This window comes from Typha latifolia, chromosome 3 (genome assembly GCF_019914945.1).
Source record: "Typha latifolia isolate L0001 chromosome 3, TyphaL0001v2, whole genome shotgun sequence".
NCBI lineage: Eukaryota > Viridiplantae > Streptophyta > Magnoliopsida > Poales > Typhaceae > Typha > Typha latifolia.
In genome coordinates this window covers 11,063,988-11,082,012 of record NC_133088.1, presented here as the reverse complement: position 1 = coordinate 11,082,012, position 18,025 = coordinate 11,063,988, and the positions used below count along the sequence as shown (strand labels likewise).

Genomic DNA, 18,025 nt, shown 5'->3' with positions numbered 1-18,025 from the left:
AAACAATATATTTATAACATAAATATATTCATAATCCTGTTTTTTCGAGTAAAACAATATATTCATAACATGAACTAGCACAGCATTATCGCAGTTCTTTTCAAATTGTAGTGTTGTTGATCTATGCCCAAACTAGTTTACTTACTAATTTTATTTTTATCCATGCATGTAGGCTATATACTAAATAATGAGCCTAATCCTTTAATTCATCTCGATCCTAAAAAATGAGTTACACTAAGTTCAAATTATACGCATATAATTCTCTAGTTAAAAAGATTCATAAAATATCAATCTTAATGCTCATCACTTTTGTTATGGATTTGTAATATTTAACCACTGAAAAAACATAAGCTTTGAAACGAGCTCATATATCTTTCGTCTCTTATATAGTGGCTACAACAACTAGGTAGTATAAGATTTAATCAACCAAAACATTCTTGGACACGAGAGAAGAGAAGGCTAGTCTCACATAAAAAATTCTAGGTGAAGATGAGATGGATTCAGCAATGAAGATAGAGAATGAGTAGGTGAAAATGTTTTGATTGCTAAAAAAATTATTAACTAACCTTGACTCCTTGAGAGGTGGAGGATGAGATCAATCCGACGATGAAGATAGAGAGTGACTCTCGTCGGTGGTGAAAAAGAAGATGGTTGCCAACTCGCTGTTGGTGTCCTTAGTGGTGAAGATGGGTTTCAGTGGTCTGGTGGAGAATACTTGTCTTTTGGCTGTCGACGCGTCAACTGTGATGATCGTCGTCGGTGCCTCGATGGTGAAAAAGGTGATGGTTGCCTTTGGTGATCAGAGAAGATGGTGGAGAAGAGGGTTCGGTGGAGGGTTAGGCCTTTCACCTTTGGGTTTTGGGTGGTGCGGTGGTGCCGATCTGGGAATAGAATCAAAAATTTGGGGAGAAAGCTAGGGCTTTCTCCTTATTTATACATATCATATCAATTGTTGGATTTAAGATCCAATGATAATAATTATGTATATATAATCGAGACTAATCGAGTCGAGTCTGAGCGAGCCGATGCTGGCTCGATTTATTTAGAGCTAGAGCCGAGCCCGTGAGCCTAGCCGACGAGCTTTTTTGACAGGCCTAATCACACATAAGTTTGAGAGGTTGATATGTAGCTCGGGTTCTTAAAAAAAAGAGGCCTTTTACTTTATAAGAATAATCATGTAGTTAACCACCAGTTGTAAGTAAGTTATATATATATATATATATATATAAAAGAATAGTTAATCATGTAGTTAACCACCCATTGTGTTGTAAGTAAGTTTTATATATATATATATATAGAAACACATACAAGAGAAAGGGAGATCTTAAATTTTAAATTGTAGTGCAATTTTTTTAAAGTCAAGACCTTATATTTCTTAAAATTATCTATTGGATATATTATATGACCCCTCTAAAAGTGAAGTCTGGCTCTATCTTTGAGTCTACTAAGCAAGATATGTATACTAATTCTACCATCTCTAGTAAATCAAATATTGTTTGAGAAACATTTCTTGATAAAACCCTTTATGATGATTTTTATAACGAAGATTAGATTTCTTAAAACAATTTAGAGAAATAATTTCTAGTTGAGCGGATCTACTTGGTCAAGAGTCATGATGCTAAAAGGCAACTAGAATCATTTTCTCTCGACTAAAAGGATATTCTGATTCAATTTTTTTAATATATTCTCATTTTCTCTCGAATTCTTTTTATATTACATAAAAAAATAATAATTATATTCTTAACCTATGTTATAATTAAACACCTAACGTTGTTAGTTTAGTTTAAAATACCCAAAATAAGACTAAGGAATGAGCCTAACCGGCTCCCTTAAACTCAATTTAACGAAATGGAGTGTAAAATATTACAATAAAAACAAATATTATATGACAAAAAAAAAAGGTCCGTTCCAATAATACCCAAGTCAGATCGGACGGACGGATAATAAATATCCCAGCCTTCTTCACCTCTTTGTACCGTCCATGTTGCCTCGGGATTCACGTGGAGAGAAATCCATCTTAAATTAGCATCTCGAGGTGGCTTAGTACGGTTGAGCGGCCGTGATCTTCACTCACTCTCTCCACCAGCAACGCAGCAGCAGAACCTCATCCTTACGAGCCCTTCCGATTTCTTTCTATTTTTTTTTTCTATTTTCTTTTTCTTTTTTCCTTCCTTTCTCGCTGCCGTTAGAGCCAGCCTCAGCCTCACTTCTCTTGCTCTCTCTTCTTCTTTTCCCAACACTCATCACGGATTGTTGATATATAGATAGGGTGGAGAAGAATAGACTACTGACGTGGCCATTTTCCCACACTTCGCAGGAATGGATGCAGGGAAGAGCCTCCTCTCCTCGTCTCTTCCTTCTCCTTCCTATCTCCCAAGAACCCACTTCAGGAATCCAGTCTCCACCTCAGGTAGCTATCAATTGGCAATCGTTTTTCCATAATCACATTCCACCGGTTTGAATCCTCTTTTGTTGCACTTATTTTTAAGAACATTACCAGCTGACCATCGATTATAGTGAGTATTTACCTTATAGGAAAAACATCCAAATAGATGGTGGATTCTATTTGTTTTGGTAATTGAATTTGCACTAGAATCAGTGTACTGTTGTATCGAATATGATAAAAAAATTCACCCTTTTTCCATCAACAAGAGCATCCTTTTTAAGCAGTGTGCTTAGTGCCTTTTTTTTAGCTTCAATTTAATTGTCTCAGCATCTATGATGGAGCTGCTGCATATTTCTAGTAAATATAACTTTGTGAATATCAAATTGTTGCTCCCTTGTAGTGGTAGGCATGCAATTTTATAGCTGGCAGCCTAATGGTATGCAACATTTAGGATTATTTTGGGTACTGAAAAATGGGTTTTCTGCAATTACTTTTTTTTTTTCTTTGCAGTACAAATGCTACATGAGCACACAAGCCGAGTAGTTGCCTCCATGCCAACATCGTCCACTTTGCGTCATTTTCCTACATCAGTTCTTTCCTTGGAACAACGTGAGGATTATAAAGGCCACTATTTCTTAAAGGATGAAAAGGTTGCCCAGGTAATGCTCTTGGACATCCACTCTTATTTCTACACATAGAACAATAAAACCATACAAATGATGGATTATGTTCAGACAAAAGTTTTTCCATTTTAAAAATGGTTTTACTTTAGCTTTGTATGCTTGTGTTGTTAATATTAGGCCCAGATGATAGCTCGGTAGGTAACTAGAAATACAGAAATTTTTACTATATTATGAAATATACTATGAGAAGAATATCATAACATGTTCTAGTAAAAAAGCCATTTCAAGAGTTTCAAGTTTTTATCCATATCCATAAAGTCATCCTAAAATGCTTACGAATATAGTGATCTGATGATGAAAGCATTATAGAAAAAATGCAATCAATTATGTTATACAACTTTCTTCTTTCCTCCATTCTCATCAATGCTATACAGTGATTTATGTCGAAAGTGTCTGTGGGGATCATAAATTAATAAACAACTAAGTTCCTACAAACTGAGGCCCTTTAAGATAGAAATCCCTGTTCCAAGAGTTCACAAAGGGCTAAATTATCAAAATTTTCCTCCTCATACTCTGGAACAGAAAATAATTAAACTGCAATGCATGATTCAATATAATCCATTGCCACAAGGCCCATAACTATGCAGTGTATTTAAAAATAGGATCACATGTTTATGCAACCTAGTCAGTGTCAGAGGAAGTTAGAAAATGTTTACTCAGTGAATAGTTGAAACCTAGAAAAGAAACATAAATTTATTTGCAGAATGGTCCTGAGAGCATTAAAGGTAAAAGAATCACTGCTTCATGAAGGTTTTTGAGGGAAGACTATACAAATACTTTGAATCTCTCAATGTCGGCATTGAACATTTTTATAGGGTGACATTGAGCTTACACAAGAATGTCACAATATGAAGTCGCCAATACCTGCAATTACCTTTAGACATCAGATATGACTCTGCATGTAAAGCTAGGAGCACCTAAAGAAAAATGCTCCAGGCTCTTGGCGCAGGCAATATTTTGCAGTGAAGATGAGTGCTAGGATGTGTAGGTAAGATGTGTATCAGTGGCTTTTTAAGCTTGTGCCCAAGTTCTAAGAATGCACCTTCAAGCAACAAGGAAATGTAAATCTACATCATACATATCATCAACAGCACCCAAAAAGCTTTGTAAAAGATCAAATTGTCAAATTGCAACTCCCCACAGTAAATATTTCTAGTATCTACACCTGTCTTCCAATTTTAAGGTCAACTCACTATTGGATTCTCCCAATAATGAGTGCAACAATTTCTCATGACATATTTGACCTCATGGCATCTAGGAAAAGATCTTCATAATGATAGGGAGTTTCCCAGCTATTTATAAGTTGGCATCCTACTTTTATAATTGTCATAAAAGTAATAAACCTCATGCTTAATTTCTACTACCATGTTAATAAAAACAAAATGCATTTTGTTGCACTGCCTCTCGAGAGAAATATATCATGTTACTGCACTTTAAACTAAGAGCCATTCATGTAGGTATAAGAATATGATAACAACTACGAACTATCTTTCATTTCTATTATCTAATGCTACCTCTAGTATGTAATTTGAATCATTTCATTTAAACCCCTCGCATCCTAGTCACTAGACTAATGCACTATGATCGAATTGTGCATACAAGAGTATGGATTGAAAAATAATGGAAAGCTTGGTAGGTGGGTGAAGGGATAATAATGATTGATGGAAATCTACTTATTTATGGTATTGTAACAGGCCCATGTGTCTCATGTGAACAAGATTTTCTCAATAGCTAGTAAAAGATTTTGATAAGTTTTGACCCGATAGATCCTATACTATAACAATTTAATAGACAAAAAATAGAAGAAACCAACAAACTCTAGCCTTCTGGCGAGTTCAGCCAACTTTAGGGAAAAGATAAAGAGAAGAAAATACTTTATTGCTTGCCAAACTCAAGTAAACCAACAAATAAGTAGCCTCCTTATTGATCTAATCACTCAGGGAAAAAAATAATCCTAAACCCATCAAAATCTATAAAAATAAATTAATTTAATCAATGATTTAGTTGTTGGGCGTTCAAATGGCTGGTAGAGCATTCGAACACATCAACAAACTTTCCTCTCCATCTGCACTCGTTCGAATAGCATGGCAAACCTAGTTGGGCATTCAAACTGTTGGCCAGATGTTCGAATGCCTGACCCAAATTTCGTCTATTTTGGCGAATCTCCTCCACTAGTTGCCTTATGTCAGCTCCTCTAATAAGGAATTGGAATGGAGCGACTAGACTTTCATTCGTATCACTTCTCTTCCCTTAAAGATGAACCTTGTCCTCAAGGTTTAGATGTAGACATCTCAGCTATAACTCTTCAAAATTCTTTTACGTAATATCCTCCAATCATAATCCTTCCCAATGGACCAATGCTTCTCGCACTAAGGCACCTCTATTCTTAAACTAGAGAAATTTCAAGTTTCATCGTGTTCCATAACAATTTTCCCAAAATCAGCAATTTGAGGTAGACATGGTACACTGTGCCCTTTCTCGTCTACCTACTTCTTTAGTAGAGACCCCTCTGATGCAGACGGTATGCCACCTATCTAATCCTCCAGTAACCTCACCTCACCATCTTTTGGCTAAGGTATGTGGTGCCCAAACCACCCAACCTAGATCCCATTGGTTCCGCACCACTATTAGTGACTCAATTGGAGTCATTTCCATCATCATCATCAATAATGCCCCTGCTTTGCAACTCATCATCCATTTCATCACCCGATGGGCCGCCCCCACATCCCTTTGCGATTGGTACTTCTTTCCCATTGTCTCGAATTCTATTGTGAAACTTTCGTAGTCAAAGGTGATCGGTTCCAAACTTTGCAGCTACTCCACCACCAAGATGACATTAGAGCCTTGTAGTCCTAAGGGCTATGTATTGATGAGGAAGTGGTAGTCTTGCAATCGGACCTCCACATCACGACAAATCTCCTTGCACTCCAACCTTTAATTGGCAATGGTGGGCCCCCCAAAATTTCAAAACTTTTTGTTAATTAATGGGATCACTGCCATTTATACTATATTATTAATAGTTTTCTGTTTCCCATTTTCAAATCTATCAAGCTAACCATCTAAACAAAATAAACAAAAATAAAATCCTAGTAGCCAAGAGAAAAGAATTAATCTTTCTTTTCTTTTAAGTCTTTTTCCAATGCCTCATTTGATTAGAAGAAAAATAATGAAGGATGATAATAGAAAGCCACGGTAAATCTGTCATTGCATTAATAGCACTAGGTAAGTATTTATTTCTTTTTATACTAAATGTTTTTTATCTAATTGATTTCTTTCCTATTCTTACTAGGTTTTTATTTCAATTATGGTTGGTCAAATAGAAATTGGTGTTAATGAAACAAATATTGATATAAAAAATCATCAAATTATTGATATAAAAAATCTCCCGTCAAATCCTAAATTAAGAATTATAATATCTAATTACCACCTAGATATACAACATAAAATTAGAAGAATGTATTTACAAAGGGGTCCATGTCAATCAATGCCATAAATTTTATATAACAAAGTTTGATACTATATCTCGACGATTTATTCTCACCGAGTGCAAATATAAATTTTTAGTATAATTTAGAGGGGCAAAAATTATTGTACAGTTTTTATCATTTAAAACTTTAGTTGGTACTCTTAAAATTTCTTAGTTTGCATTTTATATAAGTAAAATATAATTTGATATTTTTTTAATATAATTGACTTCATAATCTTGCCCCCCCTCCTCCAATAAAAATTCTTAGCTCTGCCATTGGCCTTGTATATCCAACCTAGGGGATCTTCACCTAATTACTTTGGAAAGTTTAGACGGGTGACACGGGGCTGAAATCCCCTAGCTTGAATGTCCTCAAGCGCTCTAATAGATGTGATGACCAACATTCCATGTAGTAGAGCTAGCATTTTATGCGATGCGCATCATATGTTTCGTCACCTCATCAATGCTATTGTAAATTACCTGTATAGTCTCCCATGTTCTGACTGTGTCCTCACTTTTTGATAGAAACTCTAGCGCATTGAGATGGTCTTCAACTGATATCACCTATGTCTTCGACATCCTCCACGACTTTGTGTTGAGTTGATTAATGGATTTTAGTCAACCGGGCACAAAATCTCTAATATCAATTGATAAGTTTTGAGCAGCAAATTCTATCAAGCATTATCACAGTAGTTTAATGGACAAAAAAAGAAGTCAACAAAACCTAGCCCTTTGGCTAGTAGGTCGACTTGAGAGAAAAGAAAAAGATAAGAAAATACATTATTACTTGCCAAAATCAAGTTAAAATAGCATATAAATAGCCTTCCAATCAAACTAATCACTTAAGAAAACAAAACAGACCTTAAAGTCGTCATACTCTTTAAACATAAATTAATTTAATCAACGATCTGGTTGTCGGGCGTTTGAACGGCTCGAGGGCTATTTGAACTCATTGGCAAACTTTTCTCTTTGTCCAAAATGTTCTGAACTTGTTCGAACGACATGATGAACCCAATCGGGCATTTGAATGGTTGGCTAAGCATTTGAATGCTCGGCCAAAATTTCGTCTATTCTGATGTTTCCTCCTCTATTAGCCGCCTGATGTTGTCTCCTTTAATAAGTCAACTGGATTGGAATGACTAGACTTCCACTCCTATTAGATTTTGCTTATAAATGAAGCATTTCATAGTATGTTTTTGCAAATTCTATTTTTATTTAAGTTGTATGGGAAATATTAGCGGACAAGCATATAGAAGAGTTAAGAGTCTCCTATTATTTAGCCTCCTTTTAGTGATGCCAATCGGGTCGGATCGGATCGCATTATGAAGACAATGGGCTCGATGAATCAAATTTATTTATCTTTTAAATGATTCATGTTTATCTCTTATGTAATCCTGTAAGGCAAGTTTAGTTATGCTATGTAAACCGTTAAGGCAAGTCTAGTTAAGTTATGTAAGCCAATAAGATAAGTTCAATTGAGTCACGTAAGTCACTAAGACAAGTTCAATTAAGTCATCTCCAAGCCTCTAAGGTAAGTTCTAGTTTAAGTCATATAAACTTTTAGGGCTAAGTCCGAGTAGGACTTATTATACCCGACCTATATATATAGAGGGGCTGAGCTTCTTTGTTTATTCATCCAAGCATCCAATCCAAGCATCCAATGAAAAATTAAGAATAATATTTTAGCTTTAGACTACCTTAGGAGTAAGAGTAAGATAATCTAAGAGTAAAAGTAAATTAATCATAGTCGTTTATTTTCCTAGGAGTAGATCTAAGTTAGAAACTCTAATTCTATCTCTAACCCATAGCCACTATCATCTCTATGAGTCACCCTACCTTACGGCTGTCCACTACCACTCTTGGCCATTCGCCACCCTCCGATGACTGCCGTAACATCGGATATTTACCGTTCTATCTTATTCTGACCTTGCTTCTCTATTTTATTTATATTTTTTTATCTCGACCTCTAATTTAATTAAGACCAAAGCCATTAGAACCCTAACTCACGAGGCTACCAATACCTAAGATTTTCATAATTTTCTTATGTCCGAATTAGTCTAGATCTAGTTCGTAACACTTGGGCTCTGTAGACCTTTTCTCTTTTCTTCCTTTGTCTTACTCTTTTTGTTTGGCTGTCTAAGAAGACATTCTCTTACATCTTTAGCTAGGTTGTGCAATTTTTTAACAGAATACTGTCATGTTTTCGCAGGAAACATGAATCAAACTTTACATTTTCTCCAATGATTTATTCTTTGATGCAGATTAGCCTAAAAGTCTCTCCTTACTGTAAATGTGCAATGCATTCTACAAACTTTAGCACTAAGATTGAATATCTTGTTATGTTTTTAAGATAGCATCAAACATGACTTTCACCTTAATCCTTTATGTGCTCAGACATGGTTGCAGTCATAGAAGTCTTAAATTTTGTTTCTTTTTTTTATTCAATTGCATGGTATTATCATGAGAAGTCACTATATTTCTGTTTTTCTATCAGTAAATAGAAATACTCTTGATATGTTGTTAATTTGAGGAAGGAAATTTCATAATTCATATAATGATGATGTTTTCTTAATGAGTTTTCATTATATTGGTAGAGACACTGTTAATAAGTTGGTAACTTGAGGAAGGAAATTTCATATAATGGTGAGATTTTCTTAGTGATATTACAGGAGATCTTCTTTAAACTATTAGGTAGTAATATTGAGATACATATGCATATTGTTCCATGACTAGCATCATAATAGAAAGGTATTCAGTACATTCTCATTATTTATGATCAATGTTGTGGTCCAAGAAATGTTTACTTTTCTCTTTCTCCAGAAACAATCGAATGTTTAGTTTTGTTTTGCAGAGATTTTCCAGCGAGCACTTATTCCCAGTTATCTTTTTTATATGACCTATCATGTTGACCAAATATTTTATTCTCATATTATAATGTTTTAGAGTAAGGCTTCATAGGATGTGTCTTAATTGCATTAGATTTTCATGTGCATCCTTGTTAGCATCTTCATTTGGTCAGTTATTTGCTGACACATTTGCTTGATCCATTGACACGTTCAAATTAATATCATTCTGTTTAACTATTTAAGGAAACTCTGGATAGGCAGCAATTAGAGACTGGAACATCTTCTTGTGAAGAGAATGAAGAGCAGGAATTTGACCAATATCGGAAATATTTTGAACGCCAAATGCTTTATCAGTCAGGATTCTGGTATGCTTGTCTATTTGAACATTTCTAATGCTGGCTTGTTTATTTCTGAACCCACTATGCTTGTTCTCCTCATTTCAGGTTGCCACCTACATGCAGTGAGGAAAATCCAATTTCAGTCTCAACTGAAGAATTGATTGCACATGACAATACTGCAACTATAGAAAATGGAGCTAAGGAATTTGAGAATAGTGCAAATTCTGTAACCCCAGATGATGTCCTTGCCCTTGCTAAGAGGGCCATGATGGCCACAAGAAAAGCTGCTGTACTAGCAGAAAAATCCAATATCTTGGCTGCAGAGTTGAATGAGCCACATTTTCATGGGTTTGTTTCATTCCTTTAAGGCCTATCTTTTTTACCAATAGTAAATTAAGTGCTTTAATCTTATTGCTGCAACTAAAATATGACTTGTTTTCAGTGCTGATCCCAAAGAATTCTGCAAGGAGATCTTGACAAGGGAAGAAGTAATTATTAGATCAAAAAGAATATTGGAGAGGAGACCCAAGAAGCGGAAGGTCTCAAAGAATCTGGACAATTTTATTTATGATGTCCCCAGTTTGAAGAACACTAACATGAGCAAGAAGATTGATAAAAGTCTTGATCTAAATGATCCCCTCAGATTATTTTTGTGGGGCCCTGAAACAAAACAATTATTAACTGTTAAAGAAGAAAAGGAGTTGTTTGTTCAGATACAGGCATGTTTTTCGTCCTCTCGTTCTCTTGCAAGATTTAACTTTGTTAACATGGTCTAGCCCTTTTCTAATGATTCGTAATTATAATTCTTAACAGGATCTTATCAGATTGGAAGAAGTTAAGCAAAGACTTTCTGTTCAATTTGCTCGTGAACCTACCTTAGCTGAGTGGGCTCAAGCTGTTGGAATGAGCTGCCAAGATCTGCAGTCTCGCCTTTATTCTGGAAAGCGCAGCCGAGAAAAGATGATTAATGGTAACCTGCGTCTTGTGGTACATGTAGCTAAACAATATGAGGGGAAGGGTCTCAACATTCAGGATCTACTGCAGGTAGGTTATCCTTCTCCACTTACTACATGCTGTACTGGTATTTTGTTCCCTGTGTTCATTTATCTTCCTTAATTTATGCTGACTACTTATCTTTTGATTATGGTGAAACCGTTGCTGTGTTAATTTTTGTGATCCTTATGTCTTCCCAATAGCAAGATTTAAAAGAGCCTTATCTCCTATTAGATTGGGATTGATTACATGAATACTATCTGCCATTTAGCAAGACATGTGTTGATCTTCATCTCATCTGTTGACTATAACATGAATCAACTCCAAACTATTCTACTGTGCTTTTGATTTTTCTACTTTTAAATTCCATCTATTGTTAGTCAAATTGATGATCTTTTCCTTCCATTTCTCTGATAATCCAGATGAATTTTATGCTAATCAAGAGAAATATCATTCGGTTGTTTAACAGCCATCCAATTGATAATCACTTGACTGAGAATAAATGAATCCTGAAGAAGTTGAAGATATATTGAGGAACTTTAGACCTTGTTTATAATGAATGATGAACAATGTGAAACAATGAAACATTAATTACTAGATGTCACACTGTCCACCCCCCTATGTATTCTTGTTTATTAATCATGAAGAAGTTATGCCCTGTGAATATGAATCATTTCCATATAATTACACAAAATCAGAGAAGGTAGGGTCTTACTCTTATATTTGCCCATTTCAATTTTTGCAGTTGCAATATTTAGATTAGTCTGTTGGAATCATTGAATTGTTCCATTCTGTCATATCAGGAGTTGATAGTTAATTTCAAGTTTGAAAAAGCCTTTTGTTCTCCTCTTCAAGATAATCGTAGTGCATTCTTTCAGTATAAAAGTATCTGTTACTGTAGGAGGGAAGCAGGGGTTTGATGAGGAGCTTGGAGAAATTTAAGCCTAAAGCAGGATGCCGGTTTTCAACTTATGCATATTGGTGGATACGTCAATCTATTAGGAAGGCCATATTTCAGAACTCGAGAACAGTTCGATTGCCGGTATGAATGGCTTTCTTTTGTATTTTCATTAAAACTGAAGTGTTCAGACTTTTTTTTTAAAAGATAAAGTCCTACATTCAATTTTGATGCAATTATTCAACCAAACCTGCGGTTTTTTTATGCATACAAGTATTCTTGCTGCATCTATGCAAGGTGCACCTACAGGCTGCCACTTTCTGGATTTTCAGCTATATTATCTGTGGTAAAAATTCCCTTATAGGTGGGAATTGATTGAGGATATTGGAAGGGAGGATGATGGATTTGGAAGTCATCAGTTTTTCAATCCCCATGAGTTTTTTCTTATTATTATGAAAAATACCCTTGAGATGAGTAAATATCCAGTATCTTGCTATCCCAGGATACATGATAAAATGGTCTAGTTATAGAAAAAGAACTTGAAATAAGTTACCCTTGAAGCAAGATTCTGTGTTTGTTATAAGACAAGGTAGAGTCAATAAGTTATTCTGATTATCACAATTTCGTGGTACCTGCACTGATCCAGATTACAGCAGTACATTTGGGAACTGGGAAATTCCTAAGAAGTAAGCCTCTTGCTTCCAGCAGCTGTATCTCAGCACATACACATAGTAACATGCTCATTTTATAATAATAAGATTCCCAAAACTCTTTAATTCAAATGCTTTGTATTACTGAGTTATTACTTCAGATTGCTATCAAAGGTTAAGTTCACTCTTTCTTATCAGGGGTAAAGAATATGATAGATACAATAGTTATGATGTTCCGCGAATGCAATATAAGCACTCTACATATACATATGTGTTTCTCATCTAAAGCATCAAAGGGTACGGGACTAGATTCATGTAGGTTAGCGAGATCACAACCAGAAGTGCAGTCTCCAAAGTAGCTGACCAATATGGCCAATCTAAGAAGACTCTAGCCATATCACATCAGATACTATGTAGAACATGAAACTCGCCGAATACTTCACAAAAAATAGCTGGTAATTCCTTAACGGATCCTATTTTTCCAAAATTAAAATAGAAAAGTGGATACTATGGATACTTGGATACTTTGAAAGTTGAAATGTAAAGTCAAATTAAACATTCCTATTAGTTCAGAGGGTTCCATTTATAATAAGACTCGGGGCCAGAAGTTGATATTGGGATTGTCTATGAATTTTAAGGAGATTGATATTGGGATTTCATGTCACAATGAACTTGTAATTTACAAATTTGAAATTCTCTTCTTTTCACTCAATATTAGTAATTGCCAATTTATTAAAAATTATTAGCTTTCTAATGAATAGTTAGATGTGCTTGGCATGTACCATTACATGTTACCAAAATATAATAGAATACAAGCACTAACATATTGCCAACATTAGCTTTATATTTTCATTTAGAGAGGCTGTCTAAATTATATATTATAGATATAAATTCACAATGTATTCTTAGCGTATCATATCCTTGTTTCTCACGATTGCCCATACTGGGATATTCGTATTCCATACCAGTATCCATGTTTCGTAGTGGTCAATTAGTTGTTATTGCAAGTTTGAAGTCAGCAGAGGGAAGAAGATAGTAACAGGTTGGATCAACATTATCCATTGTAAAATAGATGCGGCGACAGCAAAACCTAAGATCTTCAGTATCAGCAGCGATGATTACGATCTCGACGAGATGTGCATTGAACCAGAGAGAGATATTTGCTGACAGAAGAACACATGCCAGTGAACTCATTGGAAGATGAACAGTCGAGGGTAGAGGGATGCACACACTATATCACTTGTCGAACTCACAGGGAAAAAATAGAGCACTTGTGCAGAAGGAGTTTGACAGAATAGGGAGACTCACATTGCGTGAGGAATTGACTGGGAGAGAACTCATGCTCATGATGAGTTCGACAGGGATATGAGACATGTCATGTAACTTGGGGAGTTCAATGTGAATTGGGGACTTGTATTTGCGTAACAAATTGACAGGAAGGAGATTTCGCTCCACGTGAGGTGTCTAATAGAAAATATTATTGCTCTAATACCATGTTGCAAAAAGGAAACTTTTCTACTATTTTTTACTAGGCTAAAGAATATATAGACAGAATAGGTATGATGTTCCCTAGCCACAATACAAGGACTCTACATACATATATGCATGAATATAGATCTTTGAATTGCCAAAGCTTCTTAACAGTGACAATTGATAGCCACTAGTCAGAAAATGTCTCGAGATTGTAGGAAACTAGGAACGACCTTCGTAACATTCGAATAAAAGTACACAACCTCACAGAAGGAGAGGAGAGCCAATTATTAGGCAACAACCCCATTTGTCAATTTTGTAAAATAAATTCATTGATTTCAGCTTGAAAAGAATTGAGTCTAAACATGTTGATGAGCTTTTGGCACTTGAAACTTCTTGAAATTGGTTCCTAATATCGTACCTTAATTTTTATTTTTTGCAAAATACTCCTTACTCTGTCTTACTCATTCTCATGGACACTCAAAGTAATTGTAGTTTATCTAATAGTTTCGGATCAACAAATTTCCTTGTCATCTTCTATACTGATATCTGATTTCCGAGAATTGCTCGCGAATGGAAAAACTAGTAGCATTTGATCTGATAGAAGTAAAATTCACTTATTGTATTCCATGGTTGCAGGAGAATGTTTTTGCAGTTCTGAAGAAGATAAAGACTGCAAGGAGATTATACCTTCAAGAAGGCCATCTACCAACATACGAAGACATAGCGAGGCGTGTTGGGATCACAACTGAAAGGTTGCGAAGTTTGTTATTAACATCTAGAAAACCAGTCTCAATTCAAGAACGTCCTTGGTCAGATCAGGATGTCACTTTCCAGGTAATTATGCTAATTAGATAGCAGGAAAAAAACAACAACTGTTGATATGTTTCTCAATATTGAGCTTTTATTCCCTTGCCAACTTTAGGTGAGCTACTTGTAGTTTTATCATTACTTGTTTCATAATTTGTTCCTTTAGTACTTCTTTTGATGTTAACACACATTCTTTTAGTATCCTCTTTTTCAGATCTTGAGCTTTCACATTGAGTCATTTTTAAGATATTTATTTAATTTTTTGTTTCTCAACATGCTCCTTCTGAAAGCTTCCATTGATTTACTGCAATATCTATATGAACAATCTTATATTTGCTACATTCGTGTTGCTTTACTAGACCCCTGTTGTTGCCCACATTCTTAGACATGAATCTTTTTCCCTTTTCTTGTCACATATTTTTTCCTTAGCTGCTTGAAAATGTAAGGATTTGTTGTGCCTATTGGGCAATTGGTGAAGCGGCGCCGACACTGGCATGGCAGGCCTGCCGTGAGGCATGGCACTATGCAGGTTGTCCAGAATTGATCTGATTTCCACTGGTGGATTGTCTATTCAGTGACTTCCCCCTTTTCAGGTTGACTTAGTTAACGATCCATAAGGGCGATGGCCTCCCTGAGGTGCATATGATTGTCTTATAAGTATCCAAGGCCAGCGTATATCATTTTGATTTAATGATTGTGAGAATTTCTTTCGTACATAATTACAAGAGCAAGCACATTACGTCATCTCCCTGTTATTGGTTTTATTATCTTCCTTGTTTCCTGTACATATTTCTACATACAAATCCATGTAATTCCTTTTCTACACTCATAAATTCAAGCTTGATATTTAAAAAGTTGTTGGACATTTTCTATACCCAAATACACTGTATCATGTCTAAGTCAATTTTCTGCTGAAGTTTGTTGTATCAAGAGTTCACTTGATGGTTGCAGGAAATCACGGCAGACCCGGAGGTTGAAGTACCTGATCTGAAAATAACCAAGATGATGATGAGACAGCATGTGGTAGACCTCCTTAGAATTCTCAAACCTAGGGAGAGGACAATAATTCTATACCGTTTCGGCATACATGACGGTGAGCGAAAATCTCTCACTGAGATCGGCAACATGTTTGGCCTGTCAAAGGAAAGGGTTCGGCAGATAGAAAGTCACGCTTTGGAAAAGCTGAAAGCAAGTCTCCCAAGCCAAGGTCTAGAAGCTTATATGGAATTGATAGTTCAAGGAATCTAGGTGCTCATCACTATATTTGCTCTGAAGCTGGTTTTGATTCAGTTGTTCATTGCAAATGGCTCGTTCTATGGTTATGTTACATATAAAATATACATCTCCAACTGACTGTACATTCGTTCAGTTCTTGTAAATCTCATGTGTTAAAAGGAATGACTTCTAATTGTTTGTTTAGTTTTTTTCCATCTTTTTTGCGCCTAGTGGTGTATTTAGTGGAAAAGTGGTTTTTTGGCTATAAATTTTCAGAACTAGATTTGCTCGTTCAAAAAAGTTATATATGCTTTTTCAAGAAGAATGTGGTTCAAATTAAGTGAATGCTATGATGAATAGTTAAATAATAGAAAATTTGTGAAGGCATCTTTTCTATAAAAAAAACATTTCTTGATTAGAGCTTTTTATAAAACCCTGGGCTTTTGCTAGGTTTTTTATTTAGCATATAAAATTAAATGCATATATATTTTTTATAATCGATGTAATATTTTGTTGAAGTACACAGGATTTATATATCTATTATTACAAATAAAAAAAATAAATATACTTAAATTGCAAAACCCTCTATAAGCTCACATAGTTCGACATTGGGCAAAGGAAGTTTAATTACAATAGTGAACTAGGGTTTTATTGTATCCTTCAGAATTTTTTTTGCTAACTCAACGAGAATCAATCGGTTCTGAAACAGTAGAATATATTTGATTAGATCAAGCAAGCTCTAACATACTTTAATGCAAAAACTCTAATATATTTTAATGCATATATAACGACTTAGTCTAGCATTGCATATATAATACCTTAGCTTAGCATTGCATACGGTAACTCCAACAATTATATACATAAAATATATTAATTTATTTATCATCTATTTTATCACTCTATTTTAAATTAAATCGAAGGGTATTTCAGTAATTTTATTCTTTACTCTCACTTTATGTCACATCAAACATAATTATTACATCTTTAGAATACAAATAAATATAGGAATAGATATTCCTAGAATAAATCCCTTATTTTAATAATAACAAATTAGACTTTATTATTCCAATTTCACTCCGTTCCCAATGTGAACAAGGTCTTTAAGTTTTCAACTACAACATTAATTTGTATCGATATTTTATCATGTAATAGGGATATCTACATTAATAGAGAGACTAAAAAAAGAAAAAGAAAGGACATACGTAGATATGACTTTGGTCACAATATAATATTTTGCATGAAAGGATGTCATAAATGTATTAGACTAAAAAAATAGAGTTCTTATATGTATTGACACAATTTATAATTCTATGAAGACTATAATAGAAAGAAAACTCATATTTATAATTTTATCAAAATGAGTAGCACAACGGCTTGAACTAGAATCATATAATTCTACTTTATGGCCTCTAATAATTTATTATCAACTGGTTGAGGTATTGCTAACACTCCACAAGACATTACAAGATTTATAATGAAGAGAATGTTGGATGTGATTTTAGTGTGAATGTGGATCTCACATAATGTGAGATTAAATTAAATGTGGTCTTTTTAAAATTCATATATATAAGAGTTTTTTAGAATTACTATGTAACTCACATCACTTTAAGTAGCTCATTATTATATATTCAAACCTGAGTTAGTTGAGTCAATTATGAGACTAACAATCTAATATCAACTATCATAAGCATACCAACAATCCACCAATATTATAAGGTTGGCATAAAAAGAGAACTCTATACTTGTAACCTTTCCCTTTTTTTCTCTTAAATTAGGCTACCCTCGCCTCTCAACATATCTAACTCAATTTGATATCCCCTAATCATCTACAATGAGTCTAAGCACACTATATCATTTTAACAAAATCATTTTTATACACTTTTAAAACTAATTAATGGTTTTACTGGTCTACCCATTAATGCAAACTATTTTTCTAAGAAAGTTACATATAATCAAATTTCTCGCTATAAATAAAACTTATTGTACGGGATTTTAGTTTTTTATGTTATTTTAAAATAACTTAATATATTTGTGGATTTAGGTGATAGCAATGGTAAGGGCTTCCACTTTGCAAATTATTATGTGCTAATAGTAAGATAGAGATTTTATCAAAATAACCCTATTTCCTTTTGTGAGGTTTAACCATATTTTGTTAAACCTACTAAAGTTATATTATTTAAATCTTACATTTTAATTTTAAAGTTTTCATAAAATTCTCTTATTTTTTCCTTCCCGACCATTCTAACTTCTCTAAGGCATCTAATGATGAG

The 18,025-nt window shown here is 34.4% G+C and overlaps 1 protein-coding gene across 1 annotated transcript; it reads left to right on the top strand.

Moving 5' to 3' along the window:
- The first annotated feature begins 2,126 nt into the window (after positions 1-2,126).
- LOC140785258 (RNA polymerase sigma factor sigF, chloroplastic) lies at positions 2,127-15,959 on the top strand. The gene is made up of 9 exons (XM_073133060.1): positions 2,127-2,410; positions 2,897-3,045; positions 9,625-9,746; positions 9,825-10,067; positions 10,162-10,438; positions 10,533-10,763; positions 11,614-11,754; positions 14,370-14,567; positions 15,492-15,959. Exons 1-9 carry the CDS (start codon positions 2,320-2,322, stop codon positions 15,786-15,788), a joined length of 1,749 nt encoding a protein of 582 aa, XP_072989161.1. The 5' UTR covers positions 2,127-2,319; the 3' UTR covers positions 15,789-15,959.
- Positions 15,960-18,025: the final 2,066 nt, after the last annotated feature.